This window comes from Opisthocomus hoazin, chromosome Z, assembly GCF_030867145.1.
Source record: "Opisthocomus hoazin isolate bOpiHoa1 chromosome Z, bOpiHoa1.hap1, whole genome shotgun sequence".
Classification (NCBI taxonomy): Eukaryota; Metazoa; Chordata; class Aves; order Opisthocomiformes; family Opisthocomidae; genus Opisthocomus; species Opisthocomus hoazin.
This window is the reverse complement of record NC_134454.1, coordinates 42,592,691-42,609,936: the sequence shown is the minus strand read 5'-3', so window position 1 is coordinate 42,609,936 and position 17,246 is coordinate 42,592,691. Positions and strand designations below refer to the sequence as shown.

At 41.9% G+C, this 17,246-nt stretch overlaps 1 protein-coding gene across 1 annotated transcript in view; it reads right to left on the bottom strand.

Moving 5' to 3' along the window:
* ADAMTS19 (ADAM metallopeptidase with thrombospondin type 1 motif 19) overlaps positions 1 to 16,520 on the bottom strand; it is a 150,545-nt gene extending 134,025 nt beyond the window's left edge. The window contains exons 1-2 of the mRNA XM_075410652.1: positions 16,401 to 16,520; positions 14,770 to 15,383 (exon numbers count right to left, since the gene is read on the bottom strand). Of these exons, the coding sequence (XP_075266767.1) occupies positions 14,770 to 15,383; positions 16,401 to 16,479 (693 nt within the window). The 5' untranslated portion in view covers positions 16,480 to 16,520. The remainder of the gene's footprint in view (positions 1 to 14,769; positions 15,384 to 16,400) is intronic.
* Between the last annotated feature and the right edge of the window lie 726 nt (positions 16,521 to 17,246).

The window sequence follows — 17,246 nt, the reverse complement described above, 5'->3', positions numbered from 1 at the left end:
AGTTGCATGCAAACGCACATAGATGAAAAATGTTTCACAGAAGCATACTCTAAATGACTCTTTTTTTTCTCTTACCATATTACACAGCTAAAATTACTGTGTAAATAAACATTTTTTTAATAAATTGCAGACAATTGGATTCCGAATATATATTCTCCACAGCTACCCATCTATTAATTTACCAAGTGTTTAAGCTCTACATCGTTTAAACAAAGGGGGAAAAAAAAAGACAGGGGAGAGAGACAGAGACTATACAATACAGAGATGATCTGGACTTTGAGTTTGCAGTACATGAAATTCCTGTTACCTTCACATACACAGTTGCAGTATATGAAATTCCTTTTACCTTCTCATACACGTACACATACAGTTTTATGTTTGCTCATGAAAAGTATTCCCCAGAATATATCCTTAAAATCATAAATTCAGAATTATTAACACCTAAAGAGCTATACTTAGAAAATACAAACTATGAAATGCAGACTTACCACAGGAATGTTCTTATTTCTTTTCCTTATGCAGCACTCTGGGAGTTTATGAGGTACAGAAAGCCTATCACTCTTAGCACAGGTGACTTTATTTTATAAAATTCTAAAATCAAATTAGCATTTCTGATCCAAGTGCTACAAGCCATTGTTGAAAAGGGAAGTCAAATTACACATTATGTATGTGACAGTCACTTTAAAACCTATTTTCAAGACATACTGGATTAAACACACACTGAAAAAACTTGATTTTTAAGTTAACTTAAATTAAAAAACTGTATTGTATGCATTTGCTCCAGGTAACTATGCAAGGATTGACTAATATCACTACGAATAGAGACAGCTATCGGCAAGCCAGACTTCATCAGTGGTGCAACTATTAAATGTATAGAATACCCATAAGTACACACAGGGAACACTCTGCAATCCTTAAGAAAACAAATATGATATTTCCAACCTCAGATGCCTAAAACAATACAGATTTTATGACAACCATGACTATGTCACAAAAGACGTCACGTTTTCTGCCAACCCACCACGTAACAAATTACTGGTCTCTCTTTGATCATTTCTCCCTCCACTCAGTAGCTCCTACTCTCTATCTCAGAAGGTTGAACTGATTAGTAAAACTAGTTAGATACTGGAATTATTATCTCACAAGTAGTTTTGTTTTTATTACAGAAGAAACAGAAGCTCTGAGGAAGGGCTAGAGAGCCTTAAACATTGTCTATTTATTCCAAGGACATGAGATGAATTAATAAAATAGGTACTTTTTGCTCTGAAACCTTGCATAATATTGTGATTATTATTTTTTTTTTAGAATAATGACACTAAAAACCATCCTATGTCTCAAAACCACTGTGTTTATGTCAACTATGGTCAAGCCCTGATATTACAGTAAGAGGGTATCCACATCATAGTTCAGATCAAAAGAGACTTTATCAATTTTAGGATTGTAAAAGGGAAGACAAATGAGGTTGTTGTTATGGAAAAATCATTTCATGGATGCAACCCTCAAAAATCTCAATCTGCTCTGGTCAATATATCCTCAGTAAAGAAAGATACAGTATTCCACCCTCTCTATCTAAATCCTAAGCAGATACAGATCTCATTACATATCAATTTAGATCAACCATAGTGCTGTGATAGTAAATATAAAGTTATTCTATATAGCTAAGATTCTGATTTTATGGTGTGTAGAAAAATTCACATCTTTCTGTTACAAAATAAATGTATTTAAAAAATAATAATCGATAAATAGAGCTAGAGCTAATAAAGAGAAGGAAATGAGAAGGTAACATCTGTGCAAAAGTAATGAACTGGTGACCTATCTTACTTTTCTTCACTTGCATGAAAAAATACTATTATTCAGAAATCAATTTAATTAAATGAAATTTATTATTCTACTAAGGGAACACATAAATTTTCTGTACTCGCAGCTCTAAATGGTCAACTACAATCAGAACCTTTGTTTTTTTCAAAGAAGTTCTTTCAGTGGTCTCCCAACATTTTGGCCTTCAGGTTTCATACTTTGATTTGTCTTTATGTGTGCTAGAGAATTACTTTTTTATTTTTATGAGTTTTCATTTTCATGTAAGCCTATGTTTCAAGAAGCTGGAAGACACAGTAATAGTACAGCAACTCATGAGGGCCATGATGATCCCAGCTGACTGTGATTCAAGAACTGTTTCCAAATGAACTAAAGGAAGTTACTACCATTACAAAAGGAAGCATTAACCAACTTTCAAGGCTGCTAAACCAATGGGAAAAATTCAAAGATATCAAACCCTTGAGTCCTATGGACAAAGATCTTCATTTTATCCCCCACATAACCCTACATACAACAGATATTTTATACGGTTGCATGTCTTCAACTCCATTGTTGGTGCATGCACCAGCTGACTAATGAATAAGGATGCTTCTTGTCTGTTGCCTGAAATGTTCTGGAAAGCCTTATATTGCTTCAAAAAGTATTCTTGAGCAACATACTCAACCAACCACAACTGACCAATATAGACCCATTAAAAAACTACAATCAAACTGAAAACCAAGATACACTTTTACTTGAACATGCATGATACAGCCCTTTTCTTGCACAATTCAAACCAGAACTGGCACAAAAATCCACTTTTAAAACAGCCACCTAATGGTAAATTATGTCTATGATGTTGTCATAACTGAGTGATGCACGTTAGCAATCACTTGGTTTTGCACATCAAATACATGCTGTATTAAATAGAACACCACCACTGATTTACTATTAAAAACAAAAATCACAACCCCAGCCACATCCCCTTTCCCAAATAAATACAACAGCTTCTCTAAAGTAGGCCAGGATTTAAAAAACTTTATTCCATAAAACTTCAGTCAAAATTCTTTACAACGAACGGCAATTAAAGATTCAGTGCTTGTAAAGATATGTTTCTTTAGCGCATTTTGGTGTAATATGAGTAACTTCAACATTTCTTGTAGTAAGACTAAAATCCACTCTTTTGGAGTATGAATCAAACTGCCATACCTTTAGCTAACGAAACTGCATTAACTGCATTAGTGCAAGTGTGGATTTAATCCTATCAGAATGTGAAATGCTATTTTGTGCAGGCAAAAGTGTAATAATACACAACAGATGAGCACAAAGAATTCTACATCGAGTCCCCTACAGATTTAAATAGAAAATATCAGCAACTGTGTACGTAGCGTACATTAGATAAAGCACCTAGACTAGGACCAAAAAAGACTAATACAAGAGATCCAAGTTTAAATTGATTCATATGTGTAAAACTCAAATAGTGCATACCAATGAGCTACCATTGTTCAAACCCATGTGCTCTCACTGCAGCCACAGAAGGATGTGGCACAGCTCCAAAACGCGCCCATGATTGCCCACAGAGAAATTTAATCTCTGCTAATCCTTATTGAAGTATCTATCCACAACTCTATTATCTTGGTTTTCTTCTGAGAGAAGGGCTGAACTGCATTCAAAGACTATTTAATTCAAGGCAACACTCCATGAAACTCAGTTTCGTTCAAATCTACAATTTGCTAAAACTACTAACTGTGGAAAACAGTAATTCAATAAAGGAAAATAAATTCTATTTATGGGCATAGAACCATAATTCAACAAATCAAGTTAGTCCATCTATAAAACAGAGTTAAGCCTAGGCTTTTTACATCTCTGTCTAGAATTACATGACTCCAGAACTGGTGGCTTTAAGAGAATTAAGTAATACAAGATTCTCACAATTTATTACCATTTTAGATTTACTTCGCTTAAAAAAAGTTAAAAATATATAAAGTTATACACTTCTATGACTCTACTCCTAACTGAAGATATTTTTCCAAACTATGCATAGTTTTTTTGCTTTTTACTTCTAAGCCTAGATTCTCCTTCCCCTTTGGGGGGGGGGGGAGGAAATAAATTTACCTTTTGTTGCATGCAGAAACTAAAGTTCTGCTACCCTCATGAAAGAAGGAACAGTATGTAATCTTTTTCCAAGATCTATTATTTTAACTAAGAGGAGAAAATAGATTTTGGAAGAAGGCTTTTGTCCTCTTTTTTAGAAGCTAGAGAGCTTGATTTTATGTGTGGAAGAATACAAATTGTGAGCAGAATGGAGTTTCGATATTGGCATCTTGAACCAAGTAGCACCAGTCTGACTGGTCACTTTTAAGCAAATTTTTTTACATGAAACAAGCAAAAGATTTATCACCCAAATTGAAATAAGAAAGGAAGGCATTATTTCCTTCCACTATTTCCAATGCAAATAATTTAGTATTAGAAGCCAAAAAAATCCAAAGGGACATAGCAGAAATCTCTGTTATTATGCTTCCTTAGACAGATTACTACAGAAAGAACAGGTGATCAGACAGAAGAATGGAAACATGCTAGGACTGTCAGCCAGAAATTGGAACTAAGGTTTTTATATGCATAGTTGTATTCATTTTAGTCTATAAACCCTCTTCTACTTTTAACTCCCACACTCTCCTTATATGCTACTTAATAAATATTTGGGGTGAGGTCGATTTATGTCATAGACAGACAAGAGACTGGGGATCTATCTAGGTATAAAATCACCTAAGCAACTTTCCATCTTCTAACTTGCAACAAGCTTGTAAATTCTCAGAAGATGTAAAAAACTGCCCAAGTTACAAGAGTTTCACGCAGAGCTTACGACAGAAGCATAGATCCAGACAGCTTTATGTTTAGAGAGCGTTTTTAAAAGGCAAATTAAGCAAGACCACAGTTAAAGTCCTGAGAATATGTGCACAAACCTGGCTTTATGTTCCCTTCATACAGCAAGAAGAAGAACCCACCCTTCACCACTGCTGTGTTGCAGAATAGCGGGCATTCAGCTTTGTTTTGTTCCTTATGGTGTCCCTTTTTTCCAAGTCTCCCACCTTCAGAGAAAAGCAAAGCACTTCATACAAGCCTTGAAGCAGAGTTAATCTGAGTTTTCAAAGTTATAATCTGATTGCCAGGCTAATCAGTGTTCTCACTGACAAAAACAAGCACTGAGAAGTTTAAGCACATCTTACATAAGCAGTTTAACAGTTTATATAAAACATGGCATTACTATAATGGCTCTAGCCATTACTTGGGCACTTCTCCCAGCCAGCATCCACTTAAACCCAGAGGGACATAACAGGACATTTACTCTGTACTGAATCATAAAAAGTTGTCCCCAGCTGAATTAACATCATGTGCAGAAATACCTGTATTTTCCATAACATACTGCTATCTAAATAAGCTTGACCTGACTTGACTCAGTTAAACTTCTGACATCTAATGAGAACTTAACGTAGCACAGCTGACATCATAAAACAAGCATATGCAACTGTTGGAGGATAATCACACAGAAACTAAATCACTTCACAAGTCAGTTTTGGGCACATTTCTACATTTTTGGATGCAAAACTCATTCAGAAAATAAATCTGACTGAAGTACTGGTAGACCCAAGAAAAACATTCACAACATACGCTTCCAAAAAAATTTTACATTTATTCACTTCCGTGCAGATGCATGTATTATTGGCAACTAAGGTTATGATATTGATTTATAATTGTAAATACATTGTTCTACAATTAATGTCAGAGATGTTCTACATTCTTTCCCTAAATAATACTTCTTCGCTTCTTTCTGCCATTATTGGAACCAATAGAAATAACCAAGAAGACTAGAATGTCCAGGCAATGACAGGTTAATAACGAAAGGTTAACTGAACTGCTAATGAGTAACAGATGTATATCTGATATTAAATCTAATACAGATATTTTGAGCTATTGATTTATAAAGTTTCACCAACTACCATCTGGATATGCAATACAACACACACATGCATGTGCTCAGCATATTTCACACTATTTCCATTACATTGCTGTTTCTGCTAAACAAAGACAACCAACCAACTCTCATGTTACGTCCCTAAAGTCATCAGTGAGAGACCTGAGTAAACCAAAGAAAGGCACATGGTCTACAGAAGAACTTCTACAAACAACTCATTCTCCCCCAATTCCAAATGGCTTTGACTCATCCCTTTCTACCCTGGAAGCTCTCTTTATCACATAGCAAAGACAAATGTGCATCGTTTGCATGCTACCTCTACATGACCACCAGTTTTCAGAGATTCCTCCTTGAATATCCTCACCCACCATCAACCTCACAATGACTCTCACACCTGATGCTTTCTATTGTTTCCTATCTCCCAGCTCCCCTATTTCTATGGTATTACATCTTAGAAATCATAGATGTATGACCCCTGTCACAACCTGTCCTTAACTACCAAAATGAATCTCCATTCTTGCAGGTCCAAGAAATATTTTTAAAAAGAAAGACAAAGAACAGTGCTTTTAAAATAAAATCACAAGGGTTGCAACACAGAGAACATTAGTTTCTTTTAAAAATCCTGGTTCATTTGCTACAAAAGAAACGATCAGTATATATCGTGAGGTATGAAAAAAAGTCAGGGATACAAGACTTGGAGAAAATGCTAATTTCACTAACCTTCCAGCTGGCACAGGCTCAGTGCTCTGTCTTTTTTTTTTAAAGCAGTTACCTTCAAACTAGGGGGTCAAAACTTTACTAATTTAATGAAGGCAAAAACTTAACTCATTAATGGACTTACCCAGTTTTTCTGATTTACTATCTCACTTCTGTGTCTTACAAAATAACCTGGATAATTTTACACTTCTTAATTACAATGGCTAGAGATCTCAAGTGATTCACAACAGTTTAAATTTTTTTAAATAAAGATACTCTGGAGATAGCATATTTCTTATTTCTAATTACAGCTTGCAAATATATCGCAAAGGAACTATTTGTACTAAAACTAAGCACTTTAGGAGAACAGCAGAATTGGAATCACAAATTAAACCTGTCTCAGGATGGAGTGATTACACGATTATAGGACAGCTCTTGGAAGAAGTAAGGAATCATTACCACGTGGTCTGAGGCATTTTGGCCCAATATGTCACGTATCACGCCACCGTGTTCAATATTAAAGGAAACAGAGATTATTATAGCTCAAATGTAGTCTCGGCCTAAACCAAAACTGATTTTCTAAACCTTTCAGCTTTATATTAACGCTACTCTTCCTATGTTTAAAAGACTTCTCCTTCTTACCAACTAGCAAGAGTTCTCAGATACACAAAACAAAAATCCAACCAAATGACATTTCATGCAGAAACATAAAGATGAATAGCAACAAAATGCAATATCAGAGCTCAAGAAGAAAAATAGAAACGAAGAGTTATTAGTCCTTTATCTTCACATAGATCTTCCTTGGTTTATGGTTCTTAATGACACTAATCAAACACTTCAAGGGATATCATCTCCAGTACTCCTTTCCTTTATGAAAAAAAACAACAAACCCACAAACATATTTAGTAGTTCTGTTTGTAATTAACTTGCTGTTCAGGCAGGATAAAGCAACATTTGTTAATAGTGCTTTGCTTGTACATATATGTTGGTTATTCCAGCTGGCCACAGTCACTTTCTTAATTTTCTCTGGCATCTCTACAGTGTTTTCAGTTGTGCTCCACTGGATGTTCAAGGTGAGATTATAATGAAGAGATTTTAATACAACAGAGAGCTTAACAAAGATAGCAGATAAGCCTACGCTGGAGGAAGACGTGTCTGTGCCTAAGCATGTCAAAGTAACCTCATGTAAAAAACTTGGTTTGTCCTGTTGGAGACTAGATTTCCTATAAGCCTGGCTGCCCTCTTGTCTCCCGCGTTCCACTACCATGTAAATCCAGGAAGAACAATACGGTTCAGATTCAACACATACATTGAAAGTATGGATATTCTCCCAGGAGCACCACCACATTTGGTGGGTTCTTCTACCTTATGTAGAGTTGGAAAGCCCATGTTTTAGTCCGACACTTTATTTTCCCAAGGGTGCTTCTCTTTTTTCTGCAAAGAAACCCCCTTTCCTAACAGAGCAAAGCTGCCTTCTGTTCAGGGCTCAAGTTTCCACTCATGCTCTATCTTGCCCACCTATTTCCACTGATCACAAATTTTATATTGCCCATTTCAAGATTTTTAAAACACAAATAAGACATAAGTTAAAGTCAACAAAGCAAAACTTGGTGAACATGTGACCTCTCAGTAACGGATACATAGAGTACCTTCATTTACACTTTTATTTCTGTCCCCCCTCGCATTTCATTTCTTTAACAAACATGCAGTGCAACACTGGGCAGACTGTGCTTTAAGAAATAAAGAGTTTAGCATTCTAAATAGGTAACTGAAAAAGCCTTCAGAAAAGCCACCTGTAATTTCCCACATCCTTCTGTCTTGAGTTAGCCCTACTTTTTAAGAAGACGATTCTACCACTTTTATTTGTCCTCTCTTTCATTAAGGATCCCAGGAAGCTGGGTGTATAGAAGGAGGGAGCATGCACTTGATTTCATCCTGGCAGCCTTTAAGGATAATCCTATATAATTTTATAATCCTCCTTCTGCAATGTCAAACTTTAGCCTGTATGTATCAAACAGACCATGAATATTGCCAACAATCTTTTTTCTTTCTCCTTTTACAGAAAATTGTTATTGATCTCTGTTTTCTAATGCTTACCCTCAGCACAAAAGAAGCTTTAATTGTCTACAGTTGCTTTCAGAAAAGCATGTGGTGTGGAAGTTACTCAATACCGATGTGTAACTGCAACTTCTCTGTAGTGGGGAGGCAGGGGTACTATTTTTGGTTGACAAGAGGCTTGGTATTTAACCCATTTCAGGCTTGTATGTTGGTACTGTACGGTCCAGGATGTGAGGGAGTCACTCTCCAACTTGATCGAAGCAAGAAGTCTATTAAGAAGCCTCAGAGCCTTATACCACGAGCTCACAATCCGTAATAGCACTGTTTCCTAGCACTATTTATGCAGCCCATGAGTTGCTCCTGACCACCTGCACCATGAGCTCCCCAAGAGCAGTGATATTGACAAAAGCAAGTATTTACCTTGCATGTGCATATCACAGCAAATGTCAGGCTCACTACACACACTCCATGCAAACAATCTACGCATTCCCAATCAGTCTGACCCTATGTCAGGAAAGGAGTTGCAGCATGTTAAGTATTGCACTGCCACTGAAAGAAACTGTACCACCAAAAGGTAGAATTTCAGTACAGCTCTCCAAATCTATCCAAGCTGTTCAAAAATTCAAGTATATTTGCCATGTCAGACACTACTCTCACTGCAGGAATCACTAGGAAGTGTGATTAAGAACTATATTCACTGGGAGTTTTCCTATAGAAAAATGTTGAAACACTGTGGTTAAAATCCTTCTCTAGGAGGAAAGATGTCAAAACAAGGTCCTCAATGTGACTGTGTGCAGAATTCTAGGAATGCAGAATTTTTTTGAATGTATTACTATTGTTCTATCACAGTTTCATTCTGCCTGTTGTGAGATAACCTGTAAAGTCAGACTATCCTCGATGGATAGCTATAAAATAAAAAATTCCAATTTTGTAGAAGCTCCACTATGTGTCCTGAACGTAAGGGTCATGTGAAATTAGAACATCCAAAAAAATCTAACATATTTTGAATCCATCATGTGTCATTCTCCTACTATGAGTTAATAGCACTAATCTTCAAAACACAATTTGTGTCAGAAACCAAAAAATCATACATTTCCTGTAAAGGTGCTTCAGGTTTTTTCCTAATCTTACTAAAGTACCATATAAGCAATCTATCAGCCAAAGCAGGCACATAGGTTTTTTTACATCGTAATTTATTTCATTTTTTTTCTAAAAGTAGGACGTTACTATCAGCAACATTTATTAAAATGTTGTTGTCCAATGATATTTGGCACATCTCTGCACCACACAAAATTACTGACATTCATTCATTTGCTGATGCTGGCAGCATTGCTTTGGGTAGTGTGCTTTAAACGTATGTATTAACAGCTGGAGCATATCTGTGACTGCTTGTCTATAAACTATTGATCAGATTCTTCAATACCTGCTTGTTAATGACAATGAGGCCTAATAAAAGCACCATACACTTCTCTAGAGAGAGCTCTTCCCTGGATTGGACTGGAGATGTGTTAAGACTTGTTCCAGGTGCACTCACTGGGAAAATGCAGATTAATTTTCATTGCAAATAGTGTTTGACACTGACTCCTCAGGGATTTTGAGAACTATCAATATGCTATTGACCATTCCACTTTCTTAAGACCCAGTGAAAATAAAGAAATACACAGACGAATTTCAAAGCTTCTCTCCAGTAAATTACCCAGTTGGCAATGTTGTCTGTTTAGGCAGATCTCCACACACGTTCTGTTAGACAACCTGCCAAGTGCTGTGATGAACAGCATGGCTGTACGGAGCTGCATTCCCCTGTCCACCCTCTGTGTATACATTTGCTCCTTTTTGCACTTCCTAACAGTCTCCACATGTCCCATCGCTTTAGGTATAAGAAGACATTCAATTCCTTTCTCTACCTAGCTGTTCTCTGTAGCAGACTGCTTTGGTTAAAAAGAAAAAAAAAGAAACACTGGGAAAAACCCTGTCACCACATAGTCATAAAGTACTACCTAAGCAATTCAGTGATGAAAAAAAATGACATTAAATGCCTGTTTCAGAAACAAAAGGAGTAGGGGATAAAGCACACATTTGCCGCGTTCACAGCTCTCTTTGGGGAAATGAAGGGAGACTACTTCAGCTTCCATGCTAGGAGCAGAGCAGACCATTGGTAAAGAACCAGTAGCCAGATTTCTTAATTCTAAGTCCACAATAAGTTTCTCCTACAGCATGCTCTAAAAGAACTACCAGTTGTAAGTTGCATATATTACCAGTTACAAATAAAACTGTTCAACAGCATTTGACACCCTTTTTTTTTCTTATTTCAAATATTCTGGCAAAACACAAGCAAGCAGCAGAAATGACCATTTAAATAATGAATTGTCCAGCTGTGCAATTCATCACTTTCAGAAGAGCCACCTCACTGGCATCAGCAGGACTGCTTACATCCTGGTATTTGGCTAGTGATGAACAACAAGCAGGCAGTCAGCATACAGATGGAGAATTCTTGGAAACCTCTCCATATTAATCTTCCTGCAACACTGGTGCAGAATCCCAAAATGTACTCAGAGCAAATCCCATTGAGCTACAATAGGGTGTAAGAACCCAAAAGTGTTTTACCAAGGAGTTGGATAGGGCTGTCACCATTGATCGTGTGAGCTCCGAGATTACACCAAGGTCACGCTGATGGAGTTTCTAGATGGTTCACGCATACCTCTAGACTTTAGTTTCATTAGAAAACATCCACTGAGTTGCATTTCCTTCATTTGTCAAGACAGTTTGCCAAACGAAGCCAATGCTGGCAGTCAGAATTTGGATAGTAATTATCTGGGAGTACAGCTCTCATTTTTCACTTGTATAGTCACATGGCTAACACGGCGTGTTATGAACCCCATTATTATCAGCCCTCATACTGGCTTTTGACAAACGGCTCAGGGAAAAACACACTATTCAAGCTCTCAAGAACTGTGAATTAAGAAATATGGGGAAGCTTTAATGTTGTGCTGTATGTTACATGCTTTACCCAACCGCAACCAGTAGACTATTCAAAAAGCATCTATATCCCACTTCAAAGGGGATAAGGTGCCTAACATCTGCAACTGCATCTGCAAATTTGCAGATGCAAATATTATTCTGTCTTTCTGCCTATAGAAGGAGCAGTTAAGACTCCTACACAGACGTTTTTTCAGTTTCCTGAATGTCACTGGCATGTCAGGTCTCTCCATGCCTTGACAAGTTGAAACCAACATCCTAGCTTCGATGGTACAACAATTTCATGCAAGGCCTGTTTTAAATTTCGATGAAGATTCGGTATCTTTTCACAAAACTAGCCCTACAGCATCAGCCAGACATCTGTACTGCCACGTATGACCCTCCTCTGCACATGATGGCCAAACTTTTTCTATTGGCCTTCACGCTTCTTCACACTTCCTCCCGTTTGGCAAAATCACTGCTGTCTGTCAAACTCCAGTTACTTTCTTCTCTGAATAAAGAGATTCACTAAAAGGCTACTATCTAAAAAGCAGAATGGTGAAAGTTTTGTTGTTAGACAGAGATGCTGCATTTCACACTGAAAAGAAAAACTGATGATTGAATCTAAGCTGCATATTAAGGGACTTCTAGCGCACTTGTTTGGCTTTCTAAAGTGTATGCAGCCTAGTAATCCTAACCCAAAGACTGCAAGGCTTTGAAATGAGAGTATATCTAAGACATTTAGATTGTACTTTGTCTGAAATTTCTTTATATTTCATATGAAAAAATAAATTGTAATTGAGGTAACTACAATAAAACATTTGTACACTCAAGTTTCAATGGATTTTTACATCTTAAAAAAGCAAATGTAGTTTGAAATATTGCTTGGCTGTTTTTGCAGGGCAAGGCCTAGAGGAAACAGGGTGGAATACGCAATGTATGTATGATGTTTTTTCAAGGCTCTTGGAAACAGAGCAACTTACATGTGTAATAGAGCCCCAGGAATGACTGAATAAAGAATGACAAATAACTTCAGATTTGTTATGACAACTCTGACATAATAGCACTGTGCAATTTTTTTTTAACTATGCGCCTGACGCAGCAACACTCTCAGGAAGAACAGCTGCTTAACTATTTCACTGCAAACAAGACTATACAGTCGAGGATCATGACAACACCAGTCAACATCAACAACAGTTTCCAATATTATTTGAGATACATAGAATAGTTTACATTTCAGCTGCAGCTTTCTGAATGGGGAACATGGTCTGGGCACACGCACGCTCAGCCAGCCAGTAGGCTGGGTGTAAGCTGGTATTTGTAGGAAAAGTCCGACTGAATCAAAAATTACTAATGGGGCTCCTAGGTAACTGGGGTCTATCTAAACAGCAAATTTCAATTTATAAATCACATCAAAGGAATTACAGATATGCAATGACATACATCACTTTGGAGCAGACATTTGTGATAACTATCTACCAATTTCTTTGAAAACATTTTTTCTAACCTAATTTTACCCATACGCAATATAGAATCATAGAATCATAGAATCATAGAATAATAGAAAGTTTTGGGTTGGAAGGGACCCCTAGAGGTCATCTAGTCCAACCCCCCCGCAGCGAGTAGGGACACCACTAACTAGATCAGGTTGCTGTAGAAGGAAGTAAAATTCTAACATGAACAAGGAGTACAGCAGTCAGATGATTTTCCAGAACATAAAAATCCTTCACTTGATTGCTTTCAAACCACCTTCAGTTGACTTTCGGTATTTTTCTCCACAATTAATTCTGCTACCATGCTTTGGAAAATCTGACACAGTGTCAATAATTAGATGCCAACCCCTTAGAGCTGTGTGAAACTTGGCGGTTTCACTTTGCAGGAGGGGAGGCAAATATTTTATTTGGTGTCAGTCCACACATGTTCCCTCTCCACCACTTTCACTTTGGGTTTTGACTTTTGAGTAAGTCCAAACAGGCAAACAAATAAGCATTCAAAATTTCTATATTTTACCTGGTTTCACTTCATGACCATGCAAATAAAAACCAGGCAGGTGTATCTTCATGAATCAACAATGGAACAAGTTACATGTTCAAATGCAGAAACCAATACAAGAAAACATCTATCATGTGATTATGGTGATTTACACTCCTCTAGCCACCCAAAAAACACACTCTCCCTAGCGCCATCACTGTTTGTATTCCATATTCTGTGAAGTGCTGCAGGCATGTGCATTTGTGTTGCTATCTAACAGCCCAAAATGAGAATAATAGTAGCAATAATTGTTTTTGTTTTAAATCCTGCCAGCATTTTACATCATCCCAGATGCCTTCTACTCTTTCCATCTACCCCCAAATATCTTGGGATTGCAGCTCACTGGATCACCACTGCTGTTGTCAGCATGCCCGATTCTGGTCTTTATCTGGTGAAAATCACAAGTGATCCAACAGAAATTATAGCAGGTGAAATTTATTCTAAACAATTCTGTATGCCACAGAAGAAATAACCATTCACAAGGTCTGACTATATTAACATTTCCGCTGAGAACATACTCATTGTGTACTTCTATGGAGGAACTGAAATGAAAGAAGGGTATGGAGTCCCGAATCCAAGTAATTACACGTACCACATGCAGGAAGTTGCGAGTTAGAGAAAAAAGGCCAAAGGCATGAGAGGAACGAAAGAAAAGGAATAATGAAGATGAGAAAGCAGGCATAAAATATTGGTAGATGTAGGAAAGACAGAACAGTCTGAAAACAGAGATGTAGAAGATAAGGAAGATAACACAGATGAGAAAGATAACGTTAGAATATAGGATGGGAATGAAGAACAAATGGATTACAGATGGACTGGGACACAGATGATGATACAGGCAAAAGGAAGGAGAGTGAGCATGCAGGTAACTAATTACAGGCACAAGGTAACTAATTATAGGCACACATTGAAGACCGAGATAAAATTAAGGATGGAGATGAGAAAAGTTGAAGAATGGCATAAGAATAAATAGGAGATTCAAAAAAGAAAGGTATAGGACTGACAGAGTGTATCTGGAAACGGGACAAAGAACCAAAATTTTACAGGGTAGAGGCATAAGTAGGATTTGAGACACATTATGAGTGGGATAATAGAAGTATGAATGGCAAAATGGTTAAAAATAAGGATAAGTACAGAGGTAGGACTGCAGAGGATATGCAAAACAGAAGACCTCAGAAGAGGGATGGGAGTGAAAAGCAGCAGATGCAGCTGACACTTGGATGGAGACCTTGGTGCTACCCCTGCATGCAAGGTCACCTTACCAATCCACCACAGGTACTGAAGGAGGCGAAGGAGCCCGGGTAGCGGAGGACAGCACCACTGTAGTAACAAGCTCTCTCAGGTTGCAACGGTGCAGCACCGGGTGGGCTTTTGCCCTCACCCCCGAGCCGCTCCTCCACAGCAAAGCCAGGAGCCAGGAAGCGGCTGTCCCTCTTGAGCAGCAGGTAGAGCTCCCGAGCAAAAGCCGGGATCCTCAGCAGCACCTCATCTCCGTCCTCTGCTGGAGGTGGTGGCGGGGGTGATGGTGGTGGCGGTGGCAACTGAGAGGCAGCACCAGACCCTTGGGGCAGGGGGGACCAGTGGTAAAACTCCTGAGACTCATACTCATCCTCAGCATCCTCTTCCTCTGCTGCCTCCCCCACAGCCTGCGCCTGCCCCTCCACCGAGGAGGAGACTGAACGCACCTCCCGGGAGCTGCCGGCCACCGGGCTAGGTGTGATGGGGACGCTGAGGGTGCTGCTCCGGTTCCCACAGCTCGGGTCGGTGCCGCAGCCCCCACCACCGCCGCTTCCACCAGCCGGCTCCTGCTGGCCCCTGCTCCACAGCGCGGGGAAGACAATCTCCCACTCCTCCGTTTCTTCTGAAGCGTGGAGACCTGCGGGAAGGCCAGCAGACGCTTGAAATGAGTGGAGCACACAGCAGCACACAGTGCCTGCCAGAAACCTATCCCATGCCCTCCCACGACACGCTCCTTCTGCCTCCCAGCCCACCAGGCGTGCCACCCAAAGTACAGCGGGCTCCATTTGGCCCTTTCACCCTGTCCTTACGCACGGCGGACGGGCCAGCCGCTACGCGTCTCTGTGCCCGTTCAGGGGTCTGGGGCACACCACGGCCATGGTAAACACTGAGCGAGAGCTGCAGCTCAAGCTGGGCAAAAATGGTGTTTGTACCAGCAGCTGGGGATGTTCTTCGCCGTGGCCACCGCCCCCACGCCAAGCAGAGCTGCACAAACCTCTCACCATTTAGACAAAGTGGCAGCTTTCTCCTACAGCTAAAAAAACCCTATTTTATTGTAGCAGGGGAAACCTGAACAAAAATAATTGAAAATTTCAACCTTGTTCCCAGCATGTTTGGCAAGCCCCACTGCGATCTCGACAGGGCGGCCAAACGCACGCACGCCCCACGGCAGCACATTCGCCGGCGCACGCAGGAGCGGCAGACGCACGCACGCGCCGTGCCATCATCATCATCATCATCATCATCGCCGCAGCGAAACTGAACTGCAACCACTAATTAGCCATGTCTGCGTCCTACACACCCTGTGCCGCCACTTCACCAGAGCTCCCGGCACACCAGCATCGCGCCCACCAACACGCGAGTACACGCAACCCCCCCCCGCCCCCCCTCCCCGGCCGGGGACGGAAGCCCGTTCAACCTGCACGCCCACCCGCCGCACGCCCGGAGCAGCGCTGCCGGGACGACGGGGCCGCCGGCGAGCGCACCCTCGGAGCAGAGGCAGGCGTCGTCCGGCCACCCCGCCGGCTACGGGGGACGGGCGCGGCCGCTCCGGCGCCCGGCGGCGGGCAGGCACCAGACACCGGCAGCCGGCGGGGGGGTGCGGAGGCCGCCCGGAGGCTGGGCCCCGTCCCGCGGAAGGCGCGCGCCTGCTTACCTGCGGCGAGCCCGCTTGACAGCACGCACAGCTGGTAGAAGACGCAGCAGGCGCGGCTCAGCCGCATCCTCCCGCCCATCCCCACCGGCTCCGCGCCCGCGGGACGGGGAGGGCCGGGCCGGGCCGGGCGGGCAGCGCGCAGCCACCTGGGCGCCCGCGGAGAAACGGAGGGCGAGCGCCGCGCGCGCGCGTCTCGGCGGGTCCGGCGGCGCTGGACGTGCGTGTGTGCGCGCGTGCGGGCGCAGGCAAGGCAGGCGGGAGCGCGGCCCGTGCGCGCACACAGCGCCCAGCGGCGGGCGGGCAGCTGCGCCCCGGCGGCGGCGACCGCGCTGCCCCCGCCCGCCGCTCGCCCCCACGGGGCGGGACGCGCCGGGCCCCGTCCCGTCCGGCCCCGCCCCGCCCCGCCCGGGCAGGCACCCGCCGCGGCTGCCCCCTTCCTTCCACAGCCCACCCCCCGCGCCGGTCCCGCCGCCGCGCCGCGGGCAGCCGCAGTCCCGCCCGCGCCCCGCGGGCACCTTGAGCCGGCCGACGCCTGCGTCCCGGCGGCGGTAAGGGTCGCCCTCGCCCCCGCCGCCGGCAACGCGTCCTGCCCAACCCGCGCCTCCAACGGAGGGCGCGGCGGAGACTGACCGCCGCTGCCGGCCTCGGCGTCAAGCCAGCCGGGGCTCCTTTTGCCCCCGCGGCGCAGCTCCCCGTCGCTGTCCGCCCCAGCCAGCGTCAGCGGAGGAACGGTTAAACGAGGAGTCGAGCGACAGCTTTAACCGCTTTACACGCGCACCTAGCGTCAGCGCACGCTGCAGCAGCGGCAGCAGTAGCAGCAGCCGCGGCAGCAGCAGCAGCAGCAGC